We start from the raw sequence: 17831 nt of genomic DNA on the forward strand, positions 1-17831 counted from the left end.
ACATACAACCGACTAAGTATATGTGTGCATGCACTTATGTAAATTAATTATACATAATGTATGTTTTATAAGTAAAATTATATGTGTGTGCATATAAATATATATGACCACTCTAGAAAAGTTAGTGCTATCAGAAAGGACAGAGCAGAATGGTTTTCCAATTCATTTCTTTTTTTTTTTTAAGATATTTATTTATTTGAGATAGAGTGAGCGAGTGAGAGAGTGCACAGGGGGTGGGCAGAGGGAGAGGGAGAAGCAGGCTCTCCACTCAGCAGGGAGCCCAACGCGGGGCTCTGGGACCCCGGGGATCATGACCTGAGCCGGAGGCAGACGCTTAACAGGCTGACCCACCCAGGTGCCCCTCCAGTGCATTCCTTAAAAACTAGTTATGAGAAGGGCTTGCAGGGTACTGATTGAACATATTCTTCCTGTGTCCTCTGTCTGATGGGAATATATAAATGAATGAGATCAACCCAGATGTTGAGGTTGGGTAGGGAAATGTAACCAGGGGTAACACTACACATTAGATGCTGCTCTGGTGTGAATCTCTGAGTACCTAGAAGTCATTTAATTCCTTTTTAATTCCTTTTATAAGCTAGAATCTATTGAATAATAGCAAGTTTGAGTACATTATGTGTAGGTGATATAAAAATGTATCTGTAAGCAAGCATATCAACAGAGATTCAAAAAGTCTTGATGTTCATATTACTTTGCTTTTAATTCCTATTAGCAAATGGGTAAAAGCAGGCTCCAAGGTTCAAAATTTATGGTAGTGAGAAATTGGAAACAACCCAAATATCCCCCAATAGGTATTTGCTTCACGTAAACTTAGATCTGTGTAGTGGGGTACTATACAACCATGAACGGTGCTGCAAATATAAAGTGTTGATGTAAAGATGTGAAATAAACAACAATAGGAGCAGACATTGCTTAGGGTATTGGAATTTTGTGTGACTTTTGGTTATTCCTATTCAGTTTCTACTTACTCCCTTTTTTAAAAATAAGGAGCATGTAATGTGTTACAATCAGAGTGCATTCTGTTTATTTCAGATAAATGATGGGAGAAAAACTTGAGGTTTTTAATTTTAAATGGAGAGAAGACCATCGTTGAGTTCCAGCTTCAGAACAGCCTGGTGGCACATGATTGGGCTGGAATGGTGACAGCATGTGTTTTGAGGCCTGCGGTTTGGGTGAGAGTGGGTTGTATGGGTGGATTTGAGCAGGGAATGCTGATAGCACAGGGAGGGTGTTGATTGAGGCAGGCGCACTAGAGATGGAGCAACAAGGCCAGTTGGGAAGACCTTTCTGAGGTGAATCCAACACAAGAATTTGCCAGATGGATGTGGTGTAAGCACTAGGAAAGAGATCCTAGGTGATTAGGGTTCTCCTTGGGAGATGGGGGTGATGGTGAGACCTGTCACCCAAGACTGGGAATACAGGAAGGAAAAACGGATTTTTTTTTTCCTGTCCTGCCTGGTCTTTCCTCCCCTTTTTGGGGCAGGGGAGAAGGGCGAGGAGATAGTAAATTCAATTTAATATGTGCCTGAAAGCATTGGTTTTGGAGTCATTTTGGTTGGATTTGAATTTTTTCTCTTCACCATTAGTCATGTGTGACTTGGGGCAACTTCACTTCTCTAGGCTTTAGTTTTCATCACCTGTAAAATGGGGATAATAGTACTACTTACCTTATATAATTATTTATGGGAATTAAGTGAATGAAAGGAAAATATGTATCTGTTAAAGGTAAGACATCTCTTCAGTAATAACTGGGAAACAATAATATCTGGGACATTCAAGCTCTGTTCTCTGGGCCCTTGGAAATGTGGGCCTGGAACTCTACAGACAGAGGTGGGCCAAGCCAGCTTTTAAAAGTCTGTTTAGTTCCACATATAACTAAAATAGTGATTAATATTGACCTTCATCCAATTGTCTTAGAAATGAGCCTTCTGGAACTTAGGTTCACTTACGGTGTATTTCTTAGTATCTATTTTATGTAGTAGTCACTCTCTAATAGTGGGAGCTAAGGTTCCTAAAATGTTCTGTGGTCTGAGAATTTATGTTCGAGGAACTTAAAATACAAAAGAATACATATAAATATGTTGGTAGTTGACGTTTTGAATTAGTGACAGGGTAACAGTGCTTCCCACTTACTGATCACAGCTTACCCCCAACTTGATAGTCTCTCCCCTCCAGTTCTAAAAACGGTATTTGGCAACGCCTTATGTTACAGATCGTATGCACAAGGGGCATTTTCCTCCTGTGTTCCTGTATTTATTGTTGTATACAAATAACTCAGTGCCTAGTTTTGTTGTATTTGAGCCCAGATACAGTCCCAGAGAGGCCAAGTAACTTGGTCCTTCAAGGAGCAAAAATTTGGGGCAACATTTAATCCACTCAGCTCTTAGTTCTTGAACCTTCTCTTTAGTGCTTACTCAGGGATGTTAGTTTTTTTCACATAATTTCATGAGAAATCACATCTTTCTATTTTCTTTAACACTTATATCAGCTACTTCCACTTCCAACATGCCATTGGAGTCATATAATTATAATCCTTCATGTTTTTTTTATCTTGCCCGAGGCTTTGGTGCAGTAATGACTTACCTGCTTTTGGTTTTTGCCCTCTTTTTAGTTCGTCTCTTTTAATTTTTTTGGTAGAGGGAATATATATATCAGTCTGTTATATGCTGTGATCCAATTTTCTCTGCTTGACTAACTTGAGGAGAGTTTCTTTACCATTCTCCTAAACTGCAGCGCTTTTTACAAATTAATTTACTGCTTATGAACTTTCTTTCTTGTTTGGGATGGTTGAGGTGGAAGATTGAGTATGGGGTCTTAAAATCAGACCCAGACACACCTAGATTCTTGAATCTTTGAAATTTTCCCATGACTGTTTCAGTGCTTATTAGTGAGAGGCATTTTGGTGTGGTGGAAAATATGAACTTTGGTGTAGGACGAAAGTTCACAAGCTGTGACCTTCGGCCAGGCGGGTTCATCTCTCTGAATTTGCTCTCCCCATTGATGAAATGGAAATCACAGTGCCTACTTCTAGGATTGTTATGAGATTAAATGTTCATGAGATTAAATGTGTCAACTTCTGTAAAGTGTCTCAGTAGAGTAGTTGGTGCATAGTAAGTGTTTAGCAGATGTTACTTTTTTCCCTGCAGTTTTACTCAGAATTTTCTTTGATATCCCATTCTAAAGTCTTGTGCATTTAAATTTTTTTTTCCTTTTTAATTTTTTTAAGGCTAGAACTATTTCTAGGGGTTTTGGAGGAGTCATAAATCATCTTGGTTTTAAGAATTTCACTTGAAATTTCCAGTTAGTGAAAATGCTTTTTCTCTATATGCCGTTTGATCATCTTATTGGGAATTAGAGTTAATAGACTTTTTTTTCCTGTGTTAGGTATAAAACCATGATTTTTTTTTTTCTAGTTTTACTTTGACTTCTTTGGCTATTGTAATTCTAGAAAATCTGTTCTAAAATTGTTATATGGAAAAAGAAGACACTTCTGTTGCTTCCTTAATGTTAGTGTAGAAGAGTAGAAGTTTATAAGGAAAGCCAGTCACAGTATAATTTTTAGATAATCCCGTTGTAATTTTAATGCATGAATCAAATTGTAGATCTATCAGCTTAGTTTTCCCTGCTTTCATTTTTGTAGCTTATTCTTTTTTGGGAGTGGGTAGCTTATTCTTAAATTGGCATCTTTAAACTATCTGAATTGTCCTTTTAAACACTATTGTGTGTTATATTTTGTTTTTTTAATGTGGATTAAAATTTTTAATCTTGAAATATACATACATACTATACAAAACTTGTAAAATTAAAAGATAATAATAAACAGCTGTGTGCTTCCACCCAGCTTAAGAAATAAAACAATACCCATCAGTGTTTCTGAAGCCTGTGTCATACTGATCATTTTCACCTGCTGCTTGTCACACTTACCTGCTAATTTAGTTATTTTGAAACTACATATAATTTTTAGTTTTATGTCATTATAAGACATTGTGACATGAAAGAGAAAACGTCATAGCTACCATTTAGTTCATTAACTCCTGAGTTAATCTGGATTTGCCATATCATGCTAATGCATTCATTTCAATCACTGTTTTGCCAGTCTTGATCTTTGAGGATTAGCATTAATTTTATAAATCTCAGTCTGTCACTGCTTTTAATTAGGGGTCTCAGTGTTCTCCCTCTCTCTCCTTCACCTTCCCCCTCCCTCTGTAGAAAGAGACAGGTGCCAAGAGACTGAGTCTGATACCTACCTGGGCATTCCGTGTGTTTAAACTCAGCCTGTTGAAATTCTCTCCCTGCAGATGTGCTGTAGGTTACTACTATTATGTCGTGATTTTCAGACAACCAAAAAATGGTTTGTAGGTTTAGTTTTAAAAACCAGTTAAGCTCAGTTTCTAGATTGTTTGCAGACTGTTAAATTGCCTTTGGCAAAATGTGAGCTAAAGCACACTGTAAAAGATTTTGAGGATAATAATAGGAGGTGCCTTTGGTAAGGATAGTAGTTGCTTTTATCATTAGCATCTATTTAGCTCCATAATTTGTGAATGACTCCATTTGTGGGGGGAAAGGTGAAAAATTCACTGTAGGTTTTTCTCAGAAAAATTTAAAATATGACTGGATTTTTAGGCTTCTTTAGAAAGAAAATTGTGTTTATAGTTTGCAAAGTACATTTGGTGTTTGCTGTTACCTACTGTCATAAAATGCTGACCTGATATAAACAGATTTTTTTTTTTGAAAAGTGAACAACCTAAAGGATATATGGAATTATCACTAGAATCTTAATTTAAAGCAGTCCAAGGTCAAGACTTAAGGAGTTTTAGCATTGCTCAGTAGGTGATGGTTTAGTTGCTGCATATGAAGACAGCAAGTTTTGTAACTTGTAGAGATACTTTACCCTTTGCTAAAGGCTACTTTTCAAATGAGTAGTGATTAATGGTTGACTTGTCTAAAAGATGTCCGTTTTAGGTTCAGACAGTATTGATGCATGCTTCTTCTGATCCTTAGTCATATGTGCTCTCCTTTCTATCACTGGCCCGCCCATATTCTTACCTTTAAATATTTCATACAGCAATGGGATAATCTGCTAATTTCTAACTGCTTTTAATAGAATAAAAAATGCTAATGGTTCATCTGATTCTGCTTTTTTCTTTTGAAGTCCTTTGGTATCAGCAGTATCTATCCTGTTGAAACCATTGAAGTTGGTAAAGTGTAGATAGCATTGTAAGTAACATTTTATAGTTGAAGAATGGGATGTTGAGAACCTAAAAGATTTGATAATATATAATTCATAGCTAGAGATTTAATTCACATTTCCTGTCCCCATGGTCCATGCTAAAATCGTAAAGACCATTTATGAGAGAAAAATGGTTAGAAAACTATGTCTTTGAGGTAAAAATCGTTACTCTTGAGGCTTCAGATACTATTACTTTTTGGAATAAAACTGTTTTGATGTAGTACTTTAATGTTCATCCATCCATCTATCCATATACCCCCTAAAATGGGTACCAGTTGGTCCCATGTCTAAGGTTTTACCATAGCATCTAAACTGGAAACATGGTTCTTTAGGAATGGAATCTGGAATATAGGTAATGATTTTAGACAGAGGCAGTTCCTAAGTTACAGATAATTCATACATGTACATCCCTGTCCCTGAGCTGCTCTTCCAGTTACTGCTATTTCGAGTACAGACGTCTAGCTTTTAAAGAACCTGGGAGTTCAAAAATAGAAGGAGAAATTAAGGAAGAGCAGAAATATTTTGTGGAAATAAATATACATTCAAATCTATATTATGACCATTTGCCTAAAAATGTTTTTCTTCAAGCTACCTTGGTCATTTTAAACTTTAGTTTGTAATGTGATTAGAATTCTACCAATTAGGGATTCATTTGGACTAACTAGTAGCATCCTTGTTGAAAATTACAAATATGAAAGTAAATTATTTCAGTCCAGTTGATTTCTTTCTATCACATACCTGAAATGAACCACACTGAGGTAATAGGAGTTTTGGATGGTAATTTAGGAACACAGGACTACTTAGGAGAAAGGATTGGGAAGCAGGATGATTGGGCTTCCCTAAGGTAAAATTTAGGGAATTAGAGACATCAGGAGTTGAGAGAGTGCTAACAAAGGAAAACAACCTATTTTAGACTTTGTTCAGATAGGATCGAGAATTGGTTACCTTTCGGTATTCTCAGCGGTCCCCAGTGCCCATGATCAGTAATATCTTTTGGTATCAGTTAAGTTTTTTTTGCCTGGCTTGGGAACTTGGCCAACATAAGCAACATTGTGTCATTAGTAATATTTATTGAATTCCATAGTATCAATTTAAAAAGAATTTTTAGATTCAACTTACAAATAAGTTAGGTTGTAGCCTGTGCTTGTCCTCCTCTCTTCTATTATCACCTCCTCTCAGTTGATAACAACATTAAGGTTGCTTTTGCTTTCCTGTCAGTCATTATAAATTTTGCTGATCATTTGTGAAATACCAGTGGAAGCAGTAAGTAGGAAGTACAGTGAAAGACTTACAGTAAAGTGTAAGAGAAGCCACTTGGAGAGCAAAAGCAAATGAGGGCTTGTGGGCTTAGAGGAGCAGTTGTGAGCAGTGTCTCAGAACTTAATTTACACATAACACTGGTAGATTGACGTATTATCTTCCCTGTAAAGCAACCTGCAGTACCTCTGCTTACCTCTCTGATAGTAAGCCACGATGAAAAGTGAATTCATATTCGTACTGATTTGTGAATTGATGGATATTACAAAAATATAAATTTTTCCCAAATTATATAGAATAGTGGAATATTGACTGTTTATTTCATACCTAGAAATGCCTGAAGTTTCATTGGTGGTAGGCAGATTTTGAAACTTTCTCTCCTTGACAATTGAATACTTTACATTTTATATATATAATTGATTTCCATTAATGAAAATTATTTTCAAGTAAGCGTAAATAATGTTAGTAAACGAATTTGCAGTAATTTTATCTCTGTTTTGGGGATTGTAGTTACATTAGATGTTCCTCAGTACGGGTAATTGTCTTGCATCCTTATCTCTTATCATAATCTGTTTTTCTTCACACAGTGTTATAGTTTTGCTGCTGGACTCTTCCCTCCCTCCCCCCACCCCATCAGGATGATATGAGACTTGAAAGAAGACGATGCATACAGGTGACTCAAGTTTTGAAATACAGTAAAGCTGTGGCTGTCTGAGCGAATGTGGGAACTGGTGCTGTATTTTGAATGGGGGAGCTTTCTGATAAACAGCATTAGTGGGGGGGGGAATTAAATTTAGATCAACAAATACAAAGTTAGTTGGGATATTTAATAAACGACTTTGGGAATCCGTTTGATAGTGACTTACAGTGTGGTATTAATACAAGTACAGCACAGTGATTGCTAGTCTTGACCTTTTTGAAAGTGGTTGGTTGGCTAATACTTTGGTGAGAATTGAAGTGTTTCTGTTAAAAATAAATAAAATATTCACTAATATTCACCTTTATGGTTGAATGTGTTTGTCCTTCAGATCCCCGTTAAAATAGAGTGAATCTTTTAAAGGCATGTGGAGTAGGTGTTAGTAGTGTATCTAAAATAAGACTGAAAATTAAATTAAGGATATTACACCCATATGTATGATTCTTTGGAAAAATACGGTCTGGGATTTTGTTTTTTTTCCCCCTTGTTCCCTCCTTCATCCTTTCCTCCATCCCTATCTCTTTCTCTTCTTTCTTCCCTACCTCCTTTCCTTTCATCCGTTTGTTATTTGTATTTATGCAGGAGAAGCACTATAAAGGCATTTCTGAAAGAATTTTTTGGATTGCTTTATTATTAATTGAGGTGATCTTATTGATGGAAAATGGGAAATTGGAGGCTAGCTCATCTATGGCTATGTTCAGACTCTTGAAAATACAGCGTAGCTAATGGATAAAGTGTTAACCTTTAAACTTGTATGTTCTTTAAATCAGGCTGGTTGTGAGGTGTTTTGTTGAACCAAGTGGCTTATATCTACAGACTTTGTCAGGATAGTCTTACTGGATTATATTTATAAACTATTTGAAAAATGTGGTCTTTAACTGGAGAAGAAGTAACTACATAAACCTCATATAGATAACTTAATCACATTATCGGTGTAGCTCTTAAAGTTTTGTGACTAGTTTTTGGTTTTGGTGATCTTGGTTTTCTAAAGGAAAAAATTACCTTTTTGACTTTAGAGTGGGATTTAAAAAATATCTCTACTATTTTGAATGAAGAAATAATGTTTGAATATTTTTTGAGTTAAATTATAGATCAAATAATGTTTTATGTTCATGAGGGATTCAAAGAATCTGATGGTAATTCTCTTTTAAGTAGAAGGTGACTGAGTAATCCTCTGCCCCGTCTCCGGCGGGCGCGTGTGTGTCTGCCTGGGCAAACTAGAGCTGCTCCGCGTGCAGGTTCTGGCTGAGTGGCTGAGAAAGGCAACATGGTGCTCGGCCTGAGTAGCTCCGTCGTAAAGAAAGAAATAGGAGTATTTACAGAGAAATATTTTAGAATTTTATGAACATTTTGTTGTCAGATTTTATAAGTTTGACCTTTTGGTGCAGGAACAGTTTCTCAGCACTGTCAGCTCCTGGATTGCTCGCTGGGCAGTACACTGCACATTGGCTATACCAAGTAGATGCTCACTTTCAACTGAGGTCAGTAGAGGAACAAAGTATTTTTGGGGTATCTCATAGATTTATCCATGAATATTAATGATTTTGGAGATTTTCCCTAATGAAATTTTGAGGTGGCAAAGTTGCTATTTTATTTCTACTTTAATCTTTACACGATACGAAGCATTCCCAAATAGCTCTTTTTCTTGAAAGGCTTATGGATGAAATGGGAAATATCTAAAGAGTGAATACCATTTATAAAGGTTACCTAGTTAATTTTATGAATGCTAGAAGACAAAAAAATTCTACAAAGGTTAGATTTATGATATAATCCAGTCTCTCTCATTTGGCCTTGTATTCTTTAAAAACTGTCAACATTTATTGGCTTATAAAGGAAAAAAAAAAACTCAAGAAGGAAGATCTAGCTTTCTCTAGTATATGTATTAGCTCTTGGTGTATTTCCCTTTTAACAATTTGCAAGTTAATAATTGTTTTTGAACATAAAATTAGCAGCTGTCCTAATCATCATTAATTAATGCAGCAGTTTGCTCTTGTATTACTGTGCACACATTTTATTATACTTCAACTGATAGAACTTTAACACATAAAAGCTCATAAGGAGTTAGTTATTTCTAGAATGCTTATGCATACTTGAAAGTGAATATTCTGTTTTCCCTAGGTTTTCATTGTACTGACTTTATGTTGGTTAGATGTGATGATACCCTACTCTTCCATACCATTTCATTGATTAAGCATAGGTACAGGGACACCAGAAAGGATGTTGAAGTAGGTGTTGACTGATGATTGGTTTTTCAAAAGCAAAAGCCTTAATAATAGATTTTTACTGAACACTAAGCCAGAGTCCAACTTTGATGCATCTCTAGTACTTGTGTATATAGGTATTCTTGTACTTGTTTCTTTTTGCATATTAAAAAATAAGAATATAAATAAAGTAAACTTGGATTATTTTTTAATTCTTGGATGAAAAATTATTTGTGACCAAACATTTATTTGGTTAACATTTGCTTTGTACCAGGTACTGTAACATACTGTAATAGGTGCTCTGCTCACAAGGGTCCCTGTGCTTAGGAATCCAGGAGCACAGTTGAGTTGGAGGAGGGGGCAGATATGTAAGAAATGATGTGGTGGATAGTTATGGTAAATCATGTTTTTAAGACTTATGTATTGAATTTAAGGCATCTAGAGTAAAAACAGAAAATACTCTTTGGTTAATAGCCTTCACGATAGTGGCCTCACCTGACATCCACATGCCGACGTTATCAGAGTCTGCGTTGGTGTCCCATTCCTTTCTCCTGAGCTCAGACTCGTGTGGCAGCCTCCTGGATGTCTCTTCTGTGCACACCCCTCCACGCCCTTTCATTCCCGTTAGAGATGAGGGACATTCTACCTCAGCATACCGTTGTCCTGGGAACCTAGGAACATTCTTTACCCTTTTGAATTAAGAGGTAACCAGATTTCATTTATTTGAAGGATGTAGAATCACTCACTCCTGAGATTGCGTTTGCAAGATGCACTGTCTCAGAGATTACTGTGTATATTAACATAAAAGCTCTTGCATTTTTTTCAATTTAACTTGATAAAAGGAACTCCCCACCCTTTTATTTGTTGTTTATGCTCATTAGCATCCAGTGGAACGTAATTTCTGGAAAGCTGTTGGATATAGCAGTTGATGCCATTCTTTATTTTGTTGACATGGGCTTCTTTAACAATTAAAATTGTCTTTGAACAACAGTGATGGGCTAGTCACTTTATTTATTTATTTATTTATTTTATTTTTAAAAGATTTTATTTATTTATTTGACAGAGAGACACAGCCAGAGAGGGAACACAGCAGGGGGAGCGGGAGAGGGAGAAGCAGGCTTCCCGCTGAGCAGGGATCCCGATGTGGGACTCGATCCCAGGACCCCGGGATCATGACCTGAGCCGAAGGCAGACGCTTAACGACTGAGCCACCCAGGCGCCCCTGGCCTAGTCACTTTAAAACTTGAAATAGTTCTAGAACATACAGAATGACAACTCTTTTAGGAGGAATGCCTTGGAAATTTATTTTAAATTGTGCCGATTTGTTCGTAGGGTCATTGTCATATTTGTTAAATGTATGAATTTAAGTTTAAGCTTAAAACTAATATGGCAGAATTTAAAATTTTAGATTCTCTATTTTAAAATGTGAGTTTTGTAGGGCAAGGTTTGCATACTTCAGCTGTCATAGGAGTATGGCATATTATTATAGAACAATTAGAAGCCAGATCTGTAAATTAAAAAAAAAGAACTTTTAAATCTCACTCAGATGCAGGGTGCACTGTGTTGGGTTTGTACATTTAAATATTTGGCACATATTGCCAGTTGCCTCCTTTTGGAATTGTTCTTCACATGGTCCTGTGCATCTGATCTTTATGTGTTTTCCCTTCTGTAGCTCCTACTCATTTCTTAACCCTGGGCTATCAGATTCCATTCTAATAATTCAACAGATTTATTGTTTTTGGTGAATGATAAACTCAGTGAATTTATTTTTGCTCTCAGATTTTTACTTTTTCTCTCTGTTTATTTAAAAGTAATACACAATCACTGAAAAAATTTGGAAATTTATAAGAATATAGGTAAGTAGAAGGAAATACACCCAAAGTTCTGTGTACTTCATTCTGGCACATTCCCTTTCAGTTTTTGGTTTTCTGTGCCATTTTTGACATTCAGGATGGTATGCTTGGGTTAGAATGTATTTTATATTATTTATATCTTCTCTTTTTTTGGCTTAGCATTATATCATAAATATTTCCGTGTCATCAAAAACTTAACTAACTATAGTGATCTGCTGTCATTTTAAACTTGAACCAGTCTAGAGCATTCAGAAGTATATCTTTTGAGGGTGAATTACTTTTAGAAATTCATTTTAAAGTGTGCTGATTTGAGACTATTTCATTATATGATCATTTCCTAGTTGTTTGATATCTCTTATTAGACATTAAGTTATTTTTTTTAATTTTTCCTTTCCATTTTTTTTAAAGCACTAATATCTGTGCATAAATGTTGGTTGTATGTTAAATTAGTTTCTTACAATTGATTCCTAGGAGTGTAAGTATTGGGTTATAGAGTTTGGAAAATTTTAAGGCCCTTGATACAACTTTTCGGAAAGCTTTTTGTTAATATGTACCAGTTTACACTCACTAGCATTACATGAATGTGTGTCTTTTAATATATCTTTGTGAGCATTGAGTATTATAGTTAAAAATAGCTCTCTAATTCAGCTGGCAAAAAGAAGAATCTCCTGTTTTAGGAAATACGGAAGTAATAGCATATACTCAGCGGAGGAAAGAGTTCCAAGTGCTTCTGAAATGTATAATAAAGTAAGTGGCGCCTGGCTGGCACAGTCGGAAGAGCATGTGACTCTTGATCTTGGGATGGTGAGTTTGAGCCCCAAGTCAGGTGTAGAGATTACTTAAATAAATAAAACTTAAAAAAAGAAAAAAGAAATGCATAAAATAAGCCACAAACCTAATAGTTGGGTAGATATTCTCCTTCCAGGATTATTTCTTTCTAGCAAATCATTTTTAGTTAATGCCTTTATAGCGTTTGCACACGTTTGCTTACCGGTTTTTTGTCCCACCTGGTCTGACAGTTCCTCAAGATCAGAGGGCTGTGGCTTATCTTTCTTGTGTGCCCCGTGTCTGTGTAGCAGGGTTCCTGGGACATAAAAGTTTCTCAGTGAATCCTTGCAGAAAGAATAATTTTTGCCATCCTCATTCCTAAAAATATCTTAATGTGAATGTCTGCTCTAATAAATTTCTTAAAATTGTTTTAAGACTTCCACATTATTTTCTCTTTCATTTTCCTTTTGTATTTCATATTTTTATTATTTCAGCTTCTCATTTCTAAGTGGAAGCAATTAATGATTACATCCTGTACATATAACATAAGAGAGCATTTGATATGTATGGAAATGATGGGAAACCCAAGGTTAATCACATTGCAAAGTTGCATTTCTTAGTCCTTAGTGCCTTTATTCTAAAGTGAAAGCAAATAAATTCATCTTTGTTAATTTTAGATTTTAGGGGGTCGCCTGGGTGGCTCAGCCGTTTAAGTGTCTGCCTTCTGCTCTGGTCATGATCCCAAGGTCCTGGGATCGAGCCCTGCATCGGGCTCTCTGCTCAGCAGGGGGCCTGCTTCTCCCTCTGACACTCCCCTTGCTTGTGCTCTCTCGCTCGCTCTCTTTCAAATAAATAAATAAAATCTTAAAAAAATTTTTAGATTTTAGGGATACTTACTAAATGTACCTCCAAAAGAATGTTTGAGCTCTGAGAAGATGACAGCGGGGCATAGTTTTTTGAATCTCTACAGTTTTCTCAAAAAACGGAGTAGCTAGAACGGCAAAACTAAAAACTCACGTTCAGCTGCCTCTACAAAACTAGGCGAATGGTATCCCCACAAACCCTAATATAATGGGTGGGGGCAAATCTCCAATAACGACAAGACCTGCATGATGTCAGCATTTGTACAGAAGGATGCAGAAGGAAGCAGCGGGCTATCTGAAAGTCCTGAGAACAAGAAAACCTCGAGATAGCCACCAAAAACTCCCTGGAAAGTGTGTCAAGCAAGTTTGAGAACAGCAGCAGAGACTAAGATGTTTCTCAGTTCCCAGGATATAAGGGGTGCACAGGAGTTCTTTGGGCTCAGAGCTGTCGGGTCCCTATGAACTTTCAAAGCCAGTTGAAGCTCCCTTCCTGGCCAAAGCCCCACACTTAAGGAGACCCTGCTGGGAATAGAATCCACATTAAGCAGGATGGAGGCAGTGGAGGCAAAGGGAAAAAGGTCAGATGAAGTGGGAGAAGGTGAATGCACAGGAGATCTCATTTATGAGGCTGTATTTCAGTACCCTTCATAAAAACAGGAAAGGCCTATTACTAAACACAGAAAAGCTAGCTCTTCCAGTTTTCTTGAAAGTTTTTTATTTTATATGAAAATGAGTAACAGACAAGGATCATAGTCAAATTTCCCCACAGAGGGTTTTTTTTTGTTTTCTTTTTGAGAGTGAGCAAGTGAGCCCGTGAGAGAGCACAAGCAGGGGGAGCTGCAGAGGGAGAGGGAGAAGCAGGTCCCCCCGCTGAGCAGGGAGCCTGATGCGGGGCTCAATCCCAGGACGTTGGGATCATGACCTGAGCAGAAGGCAGACACTTAACCGGCTGAGCCGCCCAGGCACCCCTCCCACAGGGTTTTTGTAAGAAGAAAGGAATAAAGAGCAGAATAATATTCGTGGAGACAATGAAAGCATGACAGAAAGAAATGTCCATGGACCTAGTGAAAACTATAACCTCATGTTTCAGAACAAACCCAAGCAAATTTAGAAAGTGATACAAATACAAAAGCAACATAAATCTGAATAGGGAAGTCTTAGAAATGTGGTAACTGAGGAAAGAGAAATTAAAAAAAAAAAAAAGTCACTAATGAAATGAAACCTAACCTAGAAGGAACACAAGAGTGAAAAGCACAATGGAGAATTTTAGAGAAACTGAAGAGAAATAAGAGAAAAAAAATTAAAATCTGAAGAAAAATAACCATCTAGAAAAAGATGAGTTATTAAAGACAGTAAGGTGTCAACTATAGAGTAATAAGAGATCCTGAGGAGGAACCAAAGCAATGAAAATAAGTACTAATAATTGAAATAAATTTCCTGAAAGAATAAAAGATTTGCCACCGCATTTGGAAAGGGCATGTTGTATACTTGTGTAAATAGATGCAGAAATGACCAACAGGCAGATATATTCTTTAAAAATTACTGGACTTGAAAGAAAAGAATCTTGGGGTATCTAGGCGAAGACCCAAGTCATTATTAAGGGGAAAGAATATTAGATTATCTGATTTTGATAGCAACACTTTATGCCAGAAGCAATGGAGTAACGCCTGGTATTCTCAAGGAAAGCAAAAGAGAGCCTGGAGTTTTATATCCAGCTAAATTGACTAAAGTATAAAAACAGACAAAGTGTTATGAACTACAAGTATGAAGCTGGGGAACTTTTTGTTTCTTTGAACACTTCTTGAGGAATCTACTAGGGAGTAAACTTTGGCAACCAGGAAGACTTTAGGGACATGGATATAAGGGAAGTGTTACTCAGATGCTGGTGAAACTTACACTAAGTGATGGGATGTGTGACTATAATATATAATGCCTATACTCTCTTCTGTGAAGGCGCAGTACCAAACATCAGAAAAATAAAAGTAGAAGAAAGTTGCTGTTTGCTTCATAGTTATTAATGGGGAGTAAAAGGATACTCAAATCAGATGCTTGGAGAAGAGGAAAGGTAGGGGGGAGAAAGTTACTAACTCAATTTCTGTGATGTTTCTAAGTAGGGAAATCAGGGCATACTTCTTCACCTCAAGACACGTAATGAAAAGAAAGGAAAATAGAAGGGATTTGGGGGTATGATATAAATACATTAATATAGAACTAACCATCAGAACAAAGTACAAGCTCCAAATCTCAGTTTCTTCCTATGGAGAATAAGAAGCATAATGATGGTAATAATACCTCGTAATACATGGAGTACAGGGTGCGTATATTGCAGTTTTCCAAGAGATGTGCTCTTATTTTTGTTATTAGTATTATTTCCCCATCCAGTTATTACCATACTATTTATGCATATTTGGGGCTTGCATTTTCTTTTCTCTTCTTTTCCTTTCTTTTCAAGATTTTATTTATTTATTTGACAGACAGAGAGAGACAGCGAGAGAGGGAACACAAGCAGGGGGAGTGGGAGAGGGAGAAGCAGGCTTTTCCTGCTGAGCAGGGAGCCCGATGTGGGGCTCGATCCCAGGACCCTGGGATCATGACCTGAGCGGAAGGCAGACGCCCAACGACTGAGCCACCCAGGCACCCCTTTTCTCCTCTTCTCTTCAAGATTTTATTTATTTATTTGACAGAGCGAGAGAGCACAAGCAAGGGGAGCAGCAAAGGAAGAGGGAGAAGCAGGCTGATGTGGGGCTCCATCCCAGGACCCTGGGATCATACCCTGAGCCGAGGGCAGATGCTTAACCAGCTGAGCCACCCAGGTGCCCCAGAGCCTTGCATTTTCTTAAATTTCTCCTGTATTTGAGAAATTGACATGTCTTCTCAAATCACATGTTAATGTCTCAAATTTTATATTATGCTTGTATTATCAGAGTTATAGTCAATTCAAATTTATATCTCATTTATGTAATTTAAAATTTGTGTTGAAGGGCTGTTTTATTTATTAGGTGTTAAGATTATGCAACTTTGCGGCCTACAAGTTGGACTTGGAATTAGGCAGAAAGCATTTCCAGGAGCAGGTTAGTAGGGAAAATGTGATGGGTAAAGGTTTTTTTTCTGGGAACCAAGTTAGCTCAAAATGAACATTTTGCTTTTTCATAAGTATGAAATGATTGTTTAACATCCATTTTTATCTGAATATAGTAGAAAGATATCTTGTTGCAATTATGCAGATCTGCTGTTGAAAGATACCTGAAATACTTAAGCTCTCTTTTTTCCCCATTCATATGAGACACGTTTGTAATGTTTTTCTTTCTTTGAGAGTAGGGACTTTTTCCAACCCCTCATCTTTTTTATAAGGTGTGTGTGTGTGCGTGCATGCATGCATAACTGTCCTATGGAATATAATTTACGCACCATAAAATTTATGCATTTTATGGGTAAATTTGAGTTTTTATGGAACTCACACAGTTGTGCAGTTATCACCACTACAACGCAGTTTATCTATTTTTACTTAAAAATAATTCAAGTTCAGATAGAACTTTTGTAAAGAAGAAAGTGAAAATCACCAGTAATCCTTTAACATTCAGGTAATAATCATTGTAATTTTTTGGTATATATATTGCCTGTTACTTTATGTGCATATGGCTCCTTCAGACCATATTTAAGAAACAAAATTGGGGTCATATTTTACTTTTTATAGTCTTTCAAAACTTTTAACATTTCTCCATCATTAATATTCTTTTATAGTATCATTTTTAATGGCTAATTAGTATTCTGCAAATCAGTTACTATTTAACCTGTTCCCCATTGTTGCTAATTATTTCATAAATAATGGTTAAGTGAACATTATTGTGTAGTTTGCGTTCCTCTTTGATTTATTGCCTTAGGTCCAATTCCTCAAAGTTGCAGTTGTTGAATTAAAGGATATGTACATTTTTACAGACTTTTGATACATATTTTCAAATATCTTTTTTTTTTTTAAAGATTTTATTTATTTCAGAGCGGGTAAGTGTAAGCATGAGCAGGGGGAGGGGCAGAGGGAGAAGCAGACTCCCTGCTGAGCAGAGAGCTGGGTGTGGGCCTTTATCCCAGGACCCTGGGATCTTGACCTGAGCAGAAAGTAGACGCTTAATCGACTGAACCTCCCAGGCGCCCCTCAGATATCTTTTTAAAGTACAATTTATGCTTCTACCAGTTACACATCAGTATTTTCCCATACTCTAAAGTCTTGGGTATTTAAAAAATGTTTGCCAGTTTGATAGATACAACAACTTAATATTTAATTTGTATTTGTTTGAATATTAGTGAGACTGAATATGTTCTATGTTATTCATATGTTCTGTGAGTTTCCTTTTAATATTCTTTGCTGGTATTTCTTTTAGTTTTTTTTTTTTTTTAATTTGTAAGAGTTCCTTTTTGAATCCTTACTATAATGCCAAGAACTATTCTAAGCAATTTACATTTTTCAAAAAAGATTTTATTTATTTATTTGAGAGTGAGTGAGAGAACGAGTGGGGGAGGGAGCAGAGGGAGAGGGAGAAGCAGACTCCCCCCGCTGAGCAGGGAGCCTGATGCAGGGCTCCACCAGGGACCCTGGGATCACGACCTGAGCCCAAGGCAGACACTTAACCGACTGAGCCACCCAGGCACCCGCAATTTACATTTTTTAACTCATTTGCTCTTCATGGTAACTTTGAGATAGGCATTATGATTAACCCCGCCAGAGATGAGGTCTCCTGGCCAGGTCACAAAGCTAGTATGGATGGAGCTAGGATGCAAACCAGGAGCATGATTCCAGGCTCTTAACCAGTATGTTCCTGCTTGCTTACTGCTAATAATACATTTTCCAGTTTGCATTTCTAATTTTTAATTAAATTTAAAAATTGTTGTTACAGTATCATTTTATACAGGATTTTAAAGTTTCTGCATGGAGAAACTAGGTATTATTTA

General features: G+C 36.7%; 1 protein-coding gene and 1 long non-coding RNA gene across 6 annotated transcripts in view; both read left to right on the forward strand.

Annotated features, from left to right (window-relative positions):
• DYRK1A (dual specificity tyrosine phosphorylation regulated kinase 1A) overlaps nt 1-17831 on the forward strand; it is a 148644-nt gene that overhangs the window by 47591 nt on the left and 83222 nt on the right. For 2 of the 5 annotated variants that reach the window (XM_032392599.1, XM_032392598.1), the window contains exon 2: nt 7093-7178. In XM_032392599.1, coding sequence (XP_032248490.1) covers nt 7169-7178 — 10 coding nt within the window. In that variant the 5' untranslated portion in view covers nt 7093-7168. Of the gene's footprint in view, nt 1-302; nt 7179-8590; nt 8684-17831 lie in introns of those variants that run through there. The other 3 variants (XM_032392601.1, XM_032392597.1, XM_032392600.1) reach the window with 3 other exon arrangements.
• On the forward strand, nt 15660-16852 carry LOC116624562. Its single transcript, XR_004297915.1, has 2 exons — nt 15660-15700; nt 15887-16852. It is a non-coding gene; the product is annotated as an uncharacterized LOC116624562 (long non-coding RNA).

This window comes from Phoca vitulina, unplaced genomic scaffold (genome assembly GCF_004348235.1).
Source record: "Phoca vitulina isolate PV1807 unplaced genomic scaffold, GSC_HSeal_1.0 scaffold68, whole genome shotgun sequence".
NCBI lineage: Eukaryota > Metazoa > Chordata > Mammalia > Carnivora > Phocidae > Phoca > Phoca vitulina.